Raw genomic sequence first — 16,965 nt, forward strand, 5'->3', positions numbered from 1 at the left:
TTCCCAAAGGTGACATCGGTTAAAGTGTAAAACTACGAGAGGTTAAAACAGACACGACTCTGAAAGTTGGCCCTCTTACAAAAATAACTTTCCCTGCAATTAATATTCAATCATTTCAACAGTGAACAAAGAGATTTTATCTCATTGATATGACTCAAGACACGACTCTGAAAGTTGCCCGCCTTACAAAATACCTATATCATCTCAATCAACAATTACATTATTTCAACTTTGAACAATAGAGACAGAACGTCTCTTGCAAAATAGAAGACAAAAAAAACCATCAAAACAAAAGTCTACAGAACAATGTATTTCAGTGACGTTCTTTACTCTGACACACCAGCTGTCTTCTTCACAACCAGGCAATGAGTTCACTGAAACACTGAGTCTATTTTTGGCCTTGGTCTCTGTCAAGTTTATACTAAGCATAGATGTGTCACCTCTACAGTACTAAAGGCCAGACCATAGATGTGGTACCTCTAAAGTACTAGGGCCAGACCATAGATGTGGTACCTCTACAGTACTAAAGGCCAGACCATAGATGTGGTACCTCTAAAGTACTAGGGCCAGACCATAGATGTGGTACCTCTACAGCACTAAAGACCAGACCATAGATGTGGTACCTCTACAGTACTAGGGCCAGACCATAGATGTGGTACCTCTACAGTACTAGGGCCAGACCATAGATGTGGTACCTCTACAGCACTAAAGACCAGACCATAGATGTGGTACCTCTACAGTACTAGGGCCAGACCATAGATGTGGTACCTCTACAGTACTAAAGACCAGACCATCCGTGGAATCCCAAACACTTTCATTTTTTGGGTCAAAACCCTGTCTATTTATATATAGGTTAGTGAGCTCTAATCCCACATGAAAATATAGAGCAGTTGTTCATTGAGAGCTGTGTGTGAACAGGGAAACTTTCCATAGCAGTAGCAGCTGCAGTGTCTCAGTTACCGCTGGACCTATAGGCCCAGTACACACTCTGGTTAAACAACTGATCTGCAACACATTTGTAACAATGGTTGTGACACAACTGATATTTTTTTTGTGATACAACAGAGAGTTTTGTCTACCTAAAAACGTTTACACAACCATTGTGTGGTGTCTCCACAGTGCTTGTGTGATTATTTTTGTGCAGAAAAAAAAACCCAAATGTGTTTCAGATCAGTTGCACAACGTAAGTGTGTACAGGGCCATGTAATTCCCTTGGTCGCAATCAGAGTGACAAGCTGTCGGATGCAATGTTGAGTTTGCAGTGCTTTCTACAGGATAAACAATATGTCATTGTAAACAATATGTCTTTGTGTAAGAGTTTGTATGATACACTTGAACTGCACTGTTGGTTAAGGGCTTGTAAGTAAAGCATTTCACGGTGAAGTCTACACTTGTTGTATTCGGCGCATGTGAATAATAAAGTGTGATTTGATATGTGAGACTCCATATACACCATGTATGAACAGTCATTAGGGTTTAAAATCCCCTATTCACAAATACAATGAATTCAATAGTTTTACACCAAATATTGAGATTTTTTTTGAAGTAGTCTTTTTGATGTAGTCTACTGTAGCCTAATAGACATTGTGTTCGAAGTGATCAGCAGTATAGTGTATGATTATAGGACTTGGTATTTGGAAAAGCATGCCTCAGCCCTAGAATAAACAGAGTGTGATTGTTGGGATATTAAGGGAAAGGCATGCCTCAGCCCTAGAATAAACAGAGTGTGATTGTTGGGATATTAAGGGAAAGGCATGCCTCAGCCCTAGAATAAACAGAGTGTGATTGTTGGGATATTAAGGGAAAGGCATGCCTCAGCCCTAGAATAAACAGAGTGTGATTGTTGGGATATTAAGGGAAAGGCATGCCTCAGCCCTAGAATAAACAGAGTGTGATTGTGGGGATATAAAGGGAAAAGCATGCCCCAGCCCTAGAATAAACAGTGTGATTGTGGGGATATAAAGGGAAAAGCATGCCCCAGCCCTAGAATAAACAGTGTGATTGTGGGGATATAAAGGGAAAGGCATGCCCCAGCCCTAGAATAAACAGAGTGTGATTGTCAAGGCATAAAGGTCTTGGATATAATAAACCCTCATAAAGCTGAGGCACGGGACCCAGGGAAGCAGGGTAGGAGGACCAGACATCAGCAGGGTAGGAGGACCAGACATCAGGAGGGTAGGAGGACGAGACATCAGGAGGGTAGGAGGACCAGACATCAGGAGGGTAGGAGGACCAGACATCAGCAGGGTAGGAGCACCAGACATCAGGAGGGTAGGAGCACCAGACATCAGGAGGGTAGGAGGACCAGACATCAGTAGGGTAGGAGGACCAGACATCAGGAGGGTAGGAGGACCAGACATCAGCAGGGTAGGACCAGACATCAGTAGGGTAGGAGGACCAGACATCAGCAGGGTAGGAGGACCAGACATCAGGAGGGTAGGAGGACCAGACATCAGCAGGGTAGGAGGACCAGACATCAGGAGGGTAGGAGGACCAGACATCAGCAGGGTAGGAGGACCAGACATCAGTAGGGTAGGAGGACCAGACATCAGGAGGGTAGGAGGACCAGACATCAGGAGGGTAGGAGGACCAGACATCAGTAGGGTAGGAGGACCAGACATCAGGAGGGTAGGAGGACCAGACATCAGCAGGGTAGGACCAGACATCAGTAGGGTAGGAGGACCAGACATCAGCAGGGTAGGAGGACCAGACATCAGGAGGGTAGGAGGACCAGACATCAGCAGGGTAGGAGGACCAGACATCAGGAGGGTAGGAGGACCAGACATCAGCAGGGTAGGACCAGACATCAGTAGGGTAGGAGGACCAGACATCAGGAGGGTAGGAGGACCAGACATCAGCAGGGTAGAAGGACCAGACCTCAGGAGGGTAGGAGGACCAGACATCAGCAGGGTAGAAGGACCAGACCTCAGGAGGGTAGGAGGACCAGACATCAGCAGGGTAGGAGACCCAGACATCAGGAGGGTAGCTGCCCACCCTGCTGGCCAACAGATAACAATCTTAACATCAATGCGTCCCAAATGGCACCCTATTCCCTATATAGTGCACTACTTTTGACCAGGGTCTATTGGGGAATAGGGTGCCATTTGGGATGCAAACATTGCCCTCTGAGACGCAAACTTTGCCCTCTGAGACTGAGTGAGAACTCTCTGGAAGGGTAACACAGTGCTTTATATTTCCTGTAGCCTCAACAGAGGTCAGTAATACACTGTGCTTTATATTTCCTGTAGCCTCAACAGAGGACAGTAACATACTGTACAAAGTGCTTTATATTTCCTGTAGCCTCAACAGAGGACAGTAGGATACTGTACACAGTGCTTTATATTTCCTGTAGCCTCAACAGAGGACAGTAGGATACTGTACACAGTGCTTTATATTTCCTGTAGCCTCAACAGAGGACAGTAGGATACTGTACACAGTGCTTTATATTTCCTGTAGCCTCAACAGAGGACAGTAACATACTGTACACAGTGCTTTATATTTCCTGTAGCCTCAACAGAGGACAGTAGGATACTGTACACAGTGCTTTATATTTCCTGTAGCCTCAACAGAGGACAGTAGGACACTGTGCTTTATATTTCCTGTAGCCTCAACAGAGGACAGTAACACACTGTGCACAATGCTTTATATTTCCTGTAGTCTCAACAGAGGACAGTAGGACACTGTGCTTTATATTTCCTGTAGCCTCAACAGAGGACAGTAACATACTGTTCACAGTGCTTTATATTTCCTGTAGCCTCAACAGAGGACAGTAACACACTGTGCATTGTGCTTTTTATTTCCTGTAGCCTCAGAGGGCAGTAGGATACTGTACACAGTGCTTTATATTTCCTGTAGTCTCAACAGAGGACAGTAGGACACTGTGCTTTATATTTCCTGTAGGCTCAACAGAGGACAGTAACATACTGTACACAGTGCTTTATATTTCCTGTAGCCTCAGAGGGCAGTAGGATACTGTACACAGTGCTTTATATTTCCTGTAGCCTCAACAGAGGACAGTAACATACTGTACACAGTGCTTTATATTTCCTGTAGCCTCAGAGGACAGTAACACACTGTGCACAATGCTTTATATTTCCTGTAGCCTCAACAGAGGTCAGTAATACACTGTGCTTTATATTTCCTGTAGCCTCAGAGGACAATAACATACTGTACACAGTGCTTTATATTTTCTGTAGCCTCAGAGGACAGTAGGATACTGTACACAGTGCTTTATAGTTCCTGTAGCCTCAGAGGACAGTAGGATACTGTACACAGTGCTTTACATTTCCTGTAGCCTCAGAGGACAGTAACATACTGTACACAGTGCTTTATTTTTCCGGTACACACAAGAAGTTTATAGACATGAGGGGAGGGTACATACAGTGTAGAGAATATACATGCAGGGTTTACTGGAAATTATAAACCTGTCTAAGAAATGTCTAAGAATACACAACACTAACAGTTTGCAGAAGCAAACAGAACATGTAAAACCTTCTTGCTTTCTATTTCATATCTGAGTTATAAAGGGGAAGCACAACTTCAACCCAAACAGGAATCATTACCATTATTACTGTGATCAGTTGCTAGCTATAGAAGACAGACTAGGCTTCTTAACTGAGACATCTACTCTGGGAAATGTTTTGAGAAAAAGAGAGTGAGAGACATTTAATTGAACCTTTATTTAACCAGGCAAGTCAGTTAAGAACAAATTCTTATTTACAATGACGGCCTACCCCGGCCAAACCCTAACGACGCTGGGCCAGTTGTGCACTGCCCTATGGGACTCCCAATCACATCCGGTTGTGATACAGACTGGAATCGAACTAGGGTCTGTAGTGACGCCTCTAGCATTGAGATGCAGTACCTTAGACCGCTGTGCCACTCGGGAGCCCAAACTAGCACCATAATGTTAAAGTAAGTAATCAAATTACAGTACTTCACACAACTCCACATAATTTGCATGGCATCTTTTCAAGAAACTACCAAAGTTGGTAGACTGAAGCCAGGAATAAGTCTCAATCTCCCATGACCCATGTCATGTTATCAACATTTAACCACTAGCGCCATCCTGTGTCCATCCTGTGAAACTGCAGAAGCTCAAATCACAATTGGAAAATACAGTCATGCATTTCAGAAAACAAAGACTTACCAACATACAGGGTATTATTTTATTTAAAAAAAAGGGTTTTACAGTGAAATATTAGCCAGGAATGCTGATTTGTTACAGTTGTAAGCAATGTCATTTCTAAATAATCAAGGTGCAATTTTTCATGTTGATTCCTAAAAACTTTGATACTTGACGACCATTTCATTTGAATTTTGATTTAAGAACACTTTAACTGGTTATAGAATGGGATTAGGCTTTTGGTATTATAAGGAGGGAATTGATTGTCTGTATTAATCCCATTTCCCTTTGAACCATCACACAGTCACACTTGATTCGTAGACCTCAATTCCAGCAGGTCTACTTAGGCACTTTGAATATGTCAACAATAAAAACACCTTCAGAAGAAAACTGATCAATACACAAATCAACAGGAAGAACAACATTCCCAGGGGTTCTAAAATCAAAAGTGTCACCACTAGCAACAGGAAGTAGCATTACAATCCATAGAACCAAAAACGAATGACACAGTAAGAGTCAGCCAGAAAGGACTATGGCACAATAAAAACTCCTAGTCATGTGACCAGCACCTTACCTAGGGTAGAAGCCAATGAGCAATAGAAGCATACCCACGGCCATTCACCCTTGACAAGGAAATCGAATAAAATTCATTCTGTATAAAAAAAGACAGTGTAAAACACTGTGAAAAAGAATCAAAACAGGTGACGACAAGTTCATAGCAGTACAGTAGAAAGCCAGTAGGAAGCCATGCAAATCACTCAACTGTTTGACCTGAAAGTGAGTCGACTGAATCATATCCTTAACTACAGTAGCAGCTCAGTTACTGCTTGTTTGGTACAGGGCCAGTATCCACAAAGTATCTCAGAGTGCTGATCTAGGATCAGGTCCACCCTCCTATTCATTACGATTGTAAAAGGTAAAACTGATCAGTAGTCCTACTCAGAGAGAGACTTTGTCTATACAGGCCCCGTTCTCAATTGGCAGTTTGAGATGAGATGAGAGCAGAAGTTCCCGTGAGAATAACGACGACAAAAAGGTTCAGTGTCGCAGCTCACTGAATGGCACATTTATGTTCCCTGTAGCCTCCATTTAACTAGAGTGGAAAGAGGAGGTCGTTCATCCATCGTTTAGTTATTAGAGTGGACAGCAAAGGTGATTTTGAGGCAGCCCAGTTCTTTTCCCATAGCTCCCAGCACTCCCTGTACCCTGTAGTGTCCGTTGGTCAGCCAATAGGGTAGGTCAATGTCAGGGAGGTAGAAGTCTGACTCTGGTAGCGTGTACATCCCCTTAGAACAGACAGGAAATAGAGGTTTTAACCAATACACTTTCATTATGTCCCGAATGGCATCCTATTCCCTAGATAGTGCACTACTTATGACCAAGGCCCATAGGGCTCTTTTCAAGGGTAGTGCACCTTGGTCAAAGTACTGTATATTTAGGAATAGGGTGTCATTTGGGACACGGTCTTAGAGTGAAGCATGTTTTACTGTATAGAAAAGGTATGCACCCTCAGGAGACAGAAAATAGGTCATTTGAGCCCAATAGACATGAATTGAGTAAACAGAAAAAAATGATCTTTGAGAAAAACAGAATGAGTACTGAGCAACAGAACGTTAAGTGCACATGTTTTTACTGTGTTGTTTGGCTAGCTGCTGTTCAACAAACAAAACACTCTTAACAATCATTCACAGTGCTATCAACAGACATTCACCACATCGCACTGAACAGAATACGAAAGAGGGAAGTAGCCTAAGCATTGACCACTGGAGGAACAGGTTCCTTCTTGGGGGTGGGTTCAAAAGGCAACAAACGGAAGAAAAAGGACAGACAGGCTTATAGAGGAACTAACAGGACCTGTCCAATAAGAAACGGCCGTGATCATTTGTCATTGCAAAACAGTTTCAAATGATTGTTCTCTAATGAACACAACCATAAACGATAAGACTCACAGCTTTAAAGGGACAGTGGCAGGGGATGAACTACAGTATGGACTCACAGCTTTAAAGGGACAGTGGCAGGGGATGAACTACAGTATAGACTCACAGCTTTAAAGGGACAGTGGCAGGGGATGAACTACAGTATAGACTCACAGCTTTAAAGGGACAGTGGATGAACTACAGTATAGACTCACAGCTTTAAAGGGACAGTGGATGAACTACAGTATGGACTCACAGCTTTAAAGGGACAGTGGCAGGGGATGAACTACAGTATGGACTCACAGCTTTAAAGGGACAGTGGGCAGGGGATGAACTACAGTATAGACTCACAGCTTTAAAGGGACAGTGGCAGGGGATGGACTACAGTATAGACTCACAGCTTTAAAGGGACAGGGGATGAACTACAGTATGGACTCACAGCTTTAAAGGGACAGTGGCAGGGGATGAACTACAGTATGGACTCACAGCTTTAAAGGGACAGTGGGCAGGGGATGAACTACAGTATAGACTCACAGCTTTAAAGGGACAGTGGCAGGGGATGAACTACAGTATAGACTCACAGCTTTAAAGGGACAGTGGCAGGGGATGGACTACAGTATAGACTCACAGCTTTAAAGGGACAGTGGATGAACTACAGTATAGACTCACAGCTTTAAAGGGACAGCGGGCAGGGGATGAACTACAGTATAGACTCACAGCTTTAAAGGGACAGTGGCAGGGGATGCCGTAGGTGTGTAGAGGTTCAGGACAGTCCTGTCCTGGCGGTATCAGCTGGTTGAGCAGGTCACAGCCGTCTGCGTAGTGGCAGCTCCCAATCTCTTCCACACACGGCACCTTGACCCAGAACCCTGCCACCTCCTTCTCCAGTGTCACGTTCACCTAAGAGGAGAGAAATACAGCACCAGTCAAAGGTTTGGACACACCTACTTATTCAAGGGAATAGAATAATAGTGAAGACATCAAAACTATGAAATAACACATATGGAATCATGTAGTAACCAAAAAAGTGTTAAATCAAAATATATTTTATATTTGAGATTCTACAAAGTAACCACCCTTTGCCTTGATGACAGCTTTGCATACTCTTGGCATTCTCTCAACCAGCTTCATGAGGTAGTCACCTGGAATGCATTTCAATTAACAGGTGTGCCTTGTTAAAAAGTCAATTTGTGGAATTTCTTTCCTTCTTAATGCATTTGAGCCAATCAGTTGGGTTGTGACAAGGTATGGGGAGTATACAGAATAAAGCCCTATTTGGTAAGAGATTGCTTAAGACATGAAGATCAGTCAATACGGAACATTTCAAGAACTTTGAACGTTTCAACAAGTGCAGTCTTAGAAACCATCAAGCGCTATGATGAAACTGGCTCTCACGAGGACCGCCACAGGAAAGGAAGACCCAGAGTCATCTCTGCTGTAGAGGATAAAGTCATTAGTTTCCAGCCTCAGAAATCGGCAATTAACTGCACCTCAGATTCCAGCCAGAGGAGACTGCGTGAATCGGGCCTTCATGGTTGAATTGCTGCAAAGAAACCACTACTAAAGGACACCAATAAGAAGAGACTTGATTGGGTGAAGAAACACGATCAAGTGACATTAGACCAGTGGAAATCTGTCTTTTGGTCTGATGTCCAAATGTGACATTTTTTGTTCCAACCGCCGTGGCTTTGTGAGACGCAGAGTAGGTGAACATATGATCTCTGCATGTGTGGTTCCCACTGTAAAGCATGGAGGAGGTGTGATGGTGTAGGGGTGCTTTGCTGGTGACACAGTCAGTGATTTATTTAGAATTCAAGACACACTTAACCAGCATTCTGCAGCGATACGCCATCCCATCTGATTTGTGCTTAGTGGGACTATAATTTGTTTTTCAACAAGGCAATGATCCAAAACACACCTCCAGGCTGTGTAAGGGCTATTTGACCAAGAAGGAGAGCGATGAAGTGCTGCATCAGATGACTTGACCTCCACAATCACCCGACTACAACCCAATTGAGATGGTTTGGGATGAGCTGGACCACAGAGTGAAGGAAAAGCAGCTAACAAGTACTCAGCATATGTGGGAACTCCTTCAAGACTGTTGGAAAAGCTTTCCAGGTGACTACCTCATGAAGCTGGTTGAGAGAATTCCAAGAGTATGCAAACCTCTCATCCAGGTAAAGGGTGGTTACTTTGAAGAATCTCAAATATATTTTGATTTGTTTAACACTTGTTTTGGTTACTACATGATTCCATGTGTGTTATTTCATAGTTTTGATGTCTTCACTATTATTCTACAATGTAGAAATAGTAAAAATAAAGAAAAACCCTTGAATGAGTCAGCATGTCCAAACTTCTGACTGTTACTGTATATTTTTATTTATTTTATTTCACCTTTATTTAACCAGGTAGGCTAGTTGAGAACACCTTTATTTAACCAGGTCGGCAAGTTGAGAACAAGTTCTCATTTACAATTGCGACCTGGCCAAGATAAAGCAAAGCAGTTTGACACCTACAACAACACAGAGTTACACATGGAGTAAAACAAACATACAATCAATAACACAGTAGAAAAACAAGTCTATATACAAAGTGTGCAAATGAGGTGAGATAAGGGAGGTAAAGGCAATAAAAAGGCCATGGTGGCAAAGTAAATACAATAAAAGCAAGTAAAACACTGGAATGGTTGATGTGCAGTAGATGAATGTGCAAAGTAGAGAGAACTAATGGGGTTTAAAGGTGCAAAATAAATAAATAAATAAATACAGTAGGGGGAGAGGACCAGTTAACTGGGATGTCTGGCTCAACACAGTAGGCTACAGTAACAGTACGCCTATCCACAAAATAGGCCATCACAAGGTTACGTATACCTATGGACAAAATGCTGTTATAACCTGGGTGGTTCGAGCCCCAAATGCTGATTGGCTGACAGCCGTGGTATATCAGACCATATACCACATGTTAACTGGGATGTTATGAAAAACGAAGTATATGTCAATAAAACTATTTTACAGACATACCGCCAGGCTTGGTCAAGTTACCTAAAGAGGAGAAAATAGGACCAGTACCGGGGTGTTTTGAAAAACGGGTCTAATGTCAGGCTATTCTTGACTTGGACGTTGCACCATAGCTGTTTACAGCAAAGCAGAAACTGTTCGATCCTCCCTTGCAATGATGTCACCGATGTTAAAGAGAAATATGGGTAGGAAAGAAAATATCTGACACTGATCTATGTGATTGATTTCGGGGGGAAGAACAGTCAAGTCAGCCTTCTCTGCATTGCATCAACTAAACCAATACAAGTTGGGAACAACAGAATGTCCAGTATGGGAAAGCTGTCTGTTGCAACAACAAAACTTTCAAAACGCAACAATATTACATTAACGCATTCTTAAATCAGAACATTGCCATCACCACTCTCAATGCCGTCCCTTCTCTTGTGAACTCTGCATTTTAAGGGTGAGCATTGAATCAGGAAGTCTACTGATATATATATATATATATATATATATATATAGGCCATCAGTGCAGCAGAGCAGGCATTTATGTGGTGAGCTGCTCACATGAAGCTCAGCCTTGAGTCAGACATACCTCCCCAGCCAAGTTTCTACCTGTTTAACAACACTCTACCCAGAGCCACCCAGAAGAACCCAGAGCCACCCAGAAGAACCCAGAGCCACCCAGAAGAACCCAGAGCCAACAATTGACACACACACAGACAAAGTGGAATAGGCTATCACATGGCTGAATAGGCCTACAGACTGATATGGCAAAGTAATAGCTTTCAATTCACTGTTGGTAAGTTTTTCAGGAGGAAGTAGGACTAGTGTTTCAAACTTGCTTTGATTGTGACCATTTTAATCCAAGAAGAGCCTATTCATTCTATATATTTGCCCATTGGTTAAGAGCGTTGGGCCAGTAACTGAAAGGTTGCTGGTTCGAATCCCCAAAACCAACTAGGTGAAAAATCTCTCGATGTGCCCTTGAACAAGGCACTTAACCCTAATTGCTCCTGTAAGTCGCTCTGGATAAAAGCGTCTGCTAAATTACTTTTATTTGTATAAATATGTACTGTATAGCCGCAGGAAGTAGTTTGGGGGCGGGGGTGTTCTTAACTATATAACTACCTTTTTTTTGCCCAGTGCTACAGATGTCCCGTATATGCAGAGATATAGACCAGTAAAGGCCCAGTGCACTACATTTGTAAAAAAAATATATATCATATACATTTAAAAATATATTTTTGTTATTATTCTGATTATTCAGGGGGTGCTGCAGCACCCTCACTTCCTGTGGCTATGCATATACTGTATGTATATATTGAAGACAGGCAATACCATATGCCTGCCTCGAAAACTAATGGTTGGTTAATTACAAAAACTAACAAACAAGTATACTTTATAAGTAATCAAATAGCATTCAATATCTAATTTTAGTATTTGAAGAGGAGGCCCTTGGTGCATGCTTAGTACTCACAGCGAGGGGAGCGGCCAGCTCGACGGTTGTGTTCCCGGACGCACTGGCCTTTAGGTCCCCTGGAACTGTGATGGGGTCCGGGGACAGGGTTAGGGTCTTCAGAACCGCTGGGTCGTCTGGCTTACCACAGTTCTCCCATGAGAACCCAAAGACCTGTGCAAGAATATTGAATAGTCTATGTTACTGTAATAAACATGATAAATTGATAGAGTAGGTTAATGAACAACATTTGAATAAAAGTAAAGATATTTCACTCACCTTCACAGTATATGCTGTGCGCGTTTTCTCGAAATTCAAAGTGCAATTCACCTGCATTACAATGCATAGCATTATCACATTAATAACAATACAATTTTTCATCGTGCTCAACTAATCTACAACTGAACTAGAAATAATTAGGGTTAATTCAAGATAACAACAGAAAGCGCGTAAACTAAGACCGTGCACAGCTAAAACGAATCGAGAATGACTGCGTCACAACACGTTGAGACGGTGCGGTAAATATTTGTTTCCATGAAGTCCAGTCTCACTTCCGTGTTTATCAAATCAATCCCGAGGCTCGTGACAGACTTCGCGAGGAGCAGATACTGAGATTTTCCTATTTGTATTTGCGCCTCCTTCATAGAAATAAAGGAGATTGAAGACCAATTTCATATAGAAATAAAGGAGGCGCAAATACAAATTATAAAATCTCAATATCTATCTCCTCGCATCCTCTCTCCTCGCCTCCTTCTCAAACCCCATTGGAGGAGAAGGTCAAATTGGGCGGAACCTCTGGCTCGCTCATCCAATGGAGTTTGAGAAGGAGGCGAGGAGAGAGAAGAGAGGACGCGAGGAGTATGCAAGTGAGATCTTCCCACAGTCAGAAGCATACTTACCAGATGTATTAGTTCTGGTAATCAATTTAATTACTCACTTGATACCTACAATCAGGAAATTGATCTTTAATTTTTAGATGAACAAATTTTGGTACAGGCTTTTGTGAACAAATATAGACCATAGCCTGTCCCCAATATAGAGAAAATGCAGATTTTGTGATTTTTTAAATTTTTTATTTCACCTTTATTTAACCAGGTAGGCTAGTTGAGAACAAGTTCTCATTTGCAACTGCGACCTGGCCAAGATAAAGCATAGCAGTGTGAACAGACAACACTAAGTTACACATGGAGTAAGTAAACAATTAACAAGTCAAGTAGCCACACATAACTGCTATCCATTAGTATCCCACCCAAGTTCCAAAACAAGTATTTAGCATTGCAGCTAAACCCATGGGATAGGCTTCATTTGTTGCTAGCCTGAGGCACTGTATTTTGAAGACAACACTCTGAATACCTACACTGGCTTTTTAGCCTATAGTAGTGGACTTGCCTATGGGCCAGTTTATTCTACAGTACTGTTGATCTGCTTCTCTCCACAAGATGGAAATGTTGTCCTAATTTCCTCACCTCTCTGTGAACACCACGGCATGGCCTCACCTCTCTGTGAACACCACGGTATGGCCTCACCTCTCTGTGAACACCACGGCATGGCCTCACCTCTCTGTGAACACCACGGTATGGCCTCACCTCTCTGTGAACACCACGGCATGGCCTCACCTCTCTGTGAACAACACGGCATGGCCTCACCTCTCTGTGAACACCACGGCATGGCCTCACCTCTCTGTGAACACCACGGCATGGCCTCACCTCTTTGTGAACAACACGGCATGGCCTCACCTCTCTGTGAACACCACAGCATGGCCTCACCTCTCTGTGAACACCACAGCATGGCCTCACCTCTCTGTGAACACCACAGCATGGCCTCACCTCTCTGTGAACACCACGGCATGGCCTCACCTCTCTGTGAACAACACGGCATGGCCTCTCCTCTCTGTGAACACCACCGCCTATACCTAGTCAGTCATATAGCCTATACCTAGTCAGTTTTATAGCCTATACCTAGTCAGTTATATAGCCTATACCGAGTCAGTCAGCCTGTGTCTAGTCAGTCATATTGGCTATGCCTTGTCAGTCAAATAAGCTATGTCTAGTCAGTCATATAGGCTATATCTAGTCAGTCATATGGCCTATACCTAGTCAGTCATTTAGCCTATGTCTAGTCAGTCACATAGCCTATGCCTTGTCAGTCACATATCCTATACCGAGTCAGTCAGCCTGTGTCTAGTCAGTCAAATAGGCTATGTCTAGTCAGTCACATATCCTATGTCTTGTCAGTCACATATCCTATGTCTTGTCAGTCACATATCCTATGTCTTGTCAGTCACATATCCTATGTCTTGTCAGTCACATATCCTATGTCTTGTCAGTCACATATCCTATGTCTTGTCAGTCACATATCCTATTCCTAGACAGTCACATAGCCTATACCTAGTCGTTTGAATAGCCTTTGCCTTGTCAGTCAGTCTATCCTTATTAGTCAGTTATATAGCCTGAATTTCATGTGATCTACATCCATTGACAAAGTTATATGATTGTAAAGTTCTACCTTGTGTCCAGGTTAATATGTTGTGGATGTATTACGCTCTTTCTTGCAATGCAGCTCATGCAATCAGCCATTGGATGTATGCAACACGCAGCAAGCTCTACACACTTGCTGATTTAAATGTATTTTGGTGGGACAACTAATAACCACGAGACAGCAAAGTGACAGGGCTAGCGGGACAGCTAATAACCCTGAGACAGCATAGTGACAGGGCTGGTGGGACAGCTAATAACCCTGAGACAGCATAGTGACAGGGCTAGCGGGACAGCTAATAACCCTGAGACAGCATAGTGACAGGGCTGGTGGGACAGCTAATAACCATGAGACAGCATAGTGACAGGGCTAGCGGGACAGCTAATAACCATGAGACAGCATAGTGACAGGGCTAGTGGGACAGCTAATAACCATGAGACAGCATAGTGACAGGGCTAGCGGGACAGCTAATAACCATGAGACAGCATAGTGACAGGGCTAGCGGGACAGCTAATAACCATGAGACAGCATAGTGACAGGGCTAGCAGGACAGCTAATAACCCTGAGACAGCATAGTGACAGGGCTAGGGGACAGCTAATAACCCTGAGACACCTTTGTGACAGGGCTAGCGGGACAGCTAATGACCCTGAGACAGCATAGTGACAGGGCTAGCGGGACAGCTAATAACCCTGAGACAGCATAGTGACAGGGCTAGCGGGACAGCTAATAACCCTGAGACAGCATAGTGACAGGGCTAGCGGGACAGCTAATAACCCTGAGACAGCATAGTGACAGTGCTAGCGGGACAGCTAATAACCCTAAAACAACATAGAGACAGAGCCTGTGGACAGATAATAACCATGAGACAGCATAGTGACAGGGCTAGCGGGACAGCTAATAACCATGAGACAGCATAGTGACAGGACTGGTCGGACAGCTAACAACCCCGAGACAGCATTGTGACAGGGCTAGAGGGACAGCTAATAACCCTGAGACAGCATTGTGACAGGACTGGTGGGACAGATAATAACCCTGAGACAGCATAGTGACAGGGCTAGCGGGACAGCTAATAACCCTGAGACAGCATAGTGACAGGACTGGTGGGACAGCTAATAACCCTGAGACAGCATAGTGACAGGGCTAGCGGGACAGCTAATAACCCTGAGACAGCATCGTGACAGGGCTAGCGGGACAGCTAATAACCCTGAGACAGCAGTGTGACAGGGCTAGCGGGACAGCTAATAACCCTGAGACAGCATTGTGACAGGACTGGTGGGACAGATAATAACCCTGAGACAGCATAGTGACAGGGCTAGCGGGACAGCTAATAACCTTGAGACAGCATCGTGACAGGGCTAGCGGGACAGCTAATAACCCTGAGACAGCATAGTGACAGGGCTAGCGGGACAGCTAATAACCATGAGACAGCATAGTGACAGGGCTGGTGGGACAGCTAATTACAGCCCTTCAAAAAGAGGATTGTAGGGCTGGAACACCATGTACTAGGGCATGGTAGGGGATGGTAGAGCTGGTAAGGCTGGAACACCATGTACTAGGGGCTGGTAGGGCTGATAGGGCTGGAATACCATGTACTAGGGGATGGTAGAGCTGGTAGGGCTGGAACACCATGTACTAGGGGATGGTAGGGCTGGTAGGGCTGGAACACCATGTACTAGGGGCTGGTAGGGCTGGTAGGGATGGTAGGGCTGGATCACCATGTACTAGGGGCTGGTAGGGCTGGTAGAGCTGGAACACCATGTACTAGGGGCTGGTAGGGCTGGAACACCATGTACTAGGGCTGGTAGGGCTGGAACACCATGTACTAGATCTGGTAGGGCTGGTAGAGCTGGAACACCATGTACTAGGGCTGGTAGGGCTGGTGGGGCTGGTGGGGCTGGTGGGGCTGGTAGGGCTGGTGGGGCTGGTAGGGCTGGTGGGGCTGGTAGGGCTGGTAGTGCTGGCGGGGCTGGTAGGACTGGTGGGGTTGGTAGGGCTGGTAGGGCTGGTGGGGCTGGTAGGGCTTGTAGAGCTGGTGGGGTTGGTAGGGTTGGTAGGGCTGGTGGGGCTGGTAGGGCTGGTAGTGCTTGTCGGGCTGGTAGGGCTGGTAGGGCTGGTGGGGCTGGTAGGGCTGGTAGGGCTGGTGGGGCTGGTATGGCTGGTAGGGCTGGTAGGGCTTGTAGGGCTGGTGGGGCTGGTAGGGCTGGTAGGGCTGGTAGGGCTGGTAGGGCTGTATGATGGTAGGAATGTATGCTGATGCTCACTGTTGAGTATCTTTTTTAATACAGGTATGTAAATATTTTATTGAACCTTTATTGAACTAGGCAAGTCAGTTAAGAACAAATTCTAATTTACAATGACGGCCTACCCCCCAGCCAAACCCAGACGACGCTGGGCCAATTATGCGCCTCCCTATGGGACTCCCAATCACGGCCGGCTGTGATGCAGCCTGGTTTCGAACCAGGGACTACAGTGACACCTCTTGCATTGAGATGCGCCACAAAAGGGCGTATGTGCTCTACAAACACCAACAAACCCCAACAAGACCATGCCTGTGTCTGAAATGGCGCTCCATTCCTTATATAATGCAATACTTTTGACCGTCCCCCATAGGGCTCTAGTCAACAGTAGTGCACTATATTGGAAGTTCGGTGCCATTTTGGACACAGATTAAGGCTGTCTGGCACACATCCAACTGCCTGGTGTTGCTGTCGTCAGTTCTCATTCTCAATATGAGCTGAAGCTGTAGCCGGACTAGCTATAGTGTAAGAGCAGTTCGTTCTGTGTTTTCTATTTTATGCAGGACTAAGCCTCTACAATAAACACAAACCAATGAGCTAATCGAGATTCCCGGACCGCTATATGCCTGTATGAGTTCTGTTGGAGCGTAAGCACATCTGTGATGTTATCAAACAGTCAACCTCTTTTCTCAGTCACTCAGACAGACGGTAGGACAGGGTGTAACAGACAGGCTCCTCTCTCTGGCGTCCCAAATC

At 44.5% G+C, this 16,965-nt stretch overlaps 2 protein-coding genes across 2 annotated transcripts; both read right to left on the reverse strand.

Moving 5' to 3' along the window:
• Window positions 1-5,176: 5,176 nt before the first annotated feature.
• LOC139366552 (ganglioside GM2 activator) lies at window positions 5,177-12,275 on the reverse strand. Its single transcript, XM_071104171.1, has 4 exons — window positions 11,776-12,275; window positions 11,518-11,670; window positions 7,759-7,941; window positions 5,177-6,411 (listed from the first exon to the last, which is right to left on the reverse strand). The coding sequence occupies exons 1-4, from the start codon at window positions 11,875-11,877 to the stop codon at window positions 6,253-6,255; spliced, it is 597 nt and encodes a 198-aa protein (XP_070960272.1). The 5' UTR covers window positions 11,878-12,275; the 3' UTR covers window positions 5,177-6,252.
• A 3,558-nt stretch (window positions 12,276-15,833) lies between these two features.
• Window positions 15,834-16,694, reverse strand: LOC139365881 (amelogenin-like). The gene is made up of 2 exons (XM_071102938.1): window positions 16,659-16,694; window positions 15,834-16,199 (listed from the first exon to the last, which is right to left on the reverse strand). The coding sequence occupies exons 1-2, from the start codon at window positions 16,692-16,694 to the stop codon at window positions 15,834-15,836; spliced, it is 402 nt and encodes a 133-aa protein (XP_070959039.1).
• Window positions 16,695-16,965: the final 271 nt, after the last annotated feature.

This window comes from Oncorhynchus clarkii, chromosome 14, assembly GCF_045791955.1.
Source record: "Oncorhynchus clarkii lewisi isolate Uvic-CL-2024 chromosome 14, UVic_Ocla_1.0, whole genome shotgun sequence".
Taxonomy (NCBI): Eukaryota; Metazoa; Chordata; class Actinopteri; order Salmoniformes; family Salmonidae; genus Oncorhynchus; species Oncorhynchus clarkii.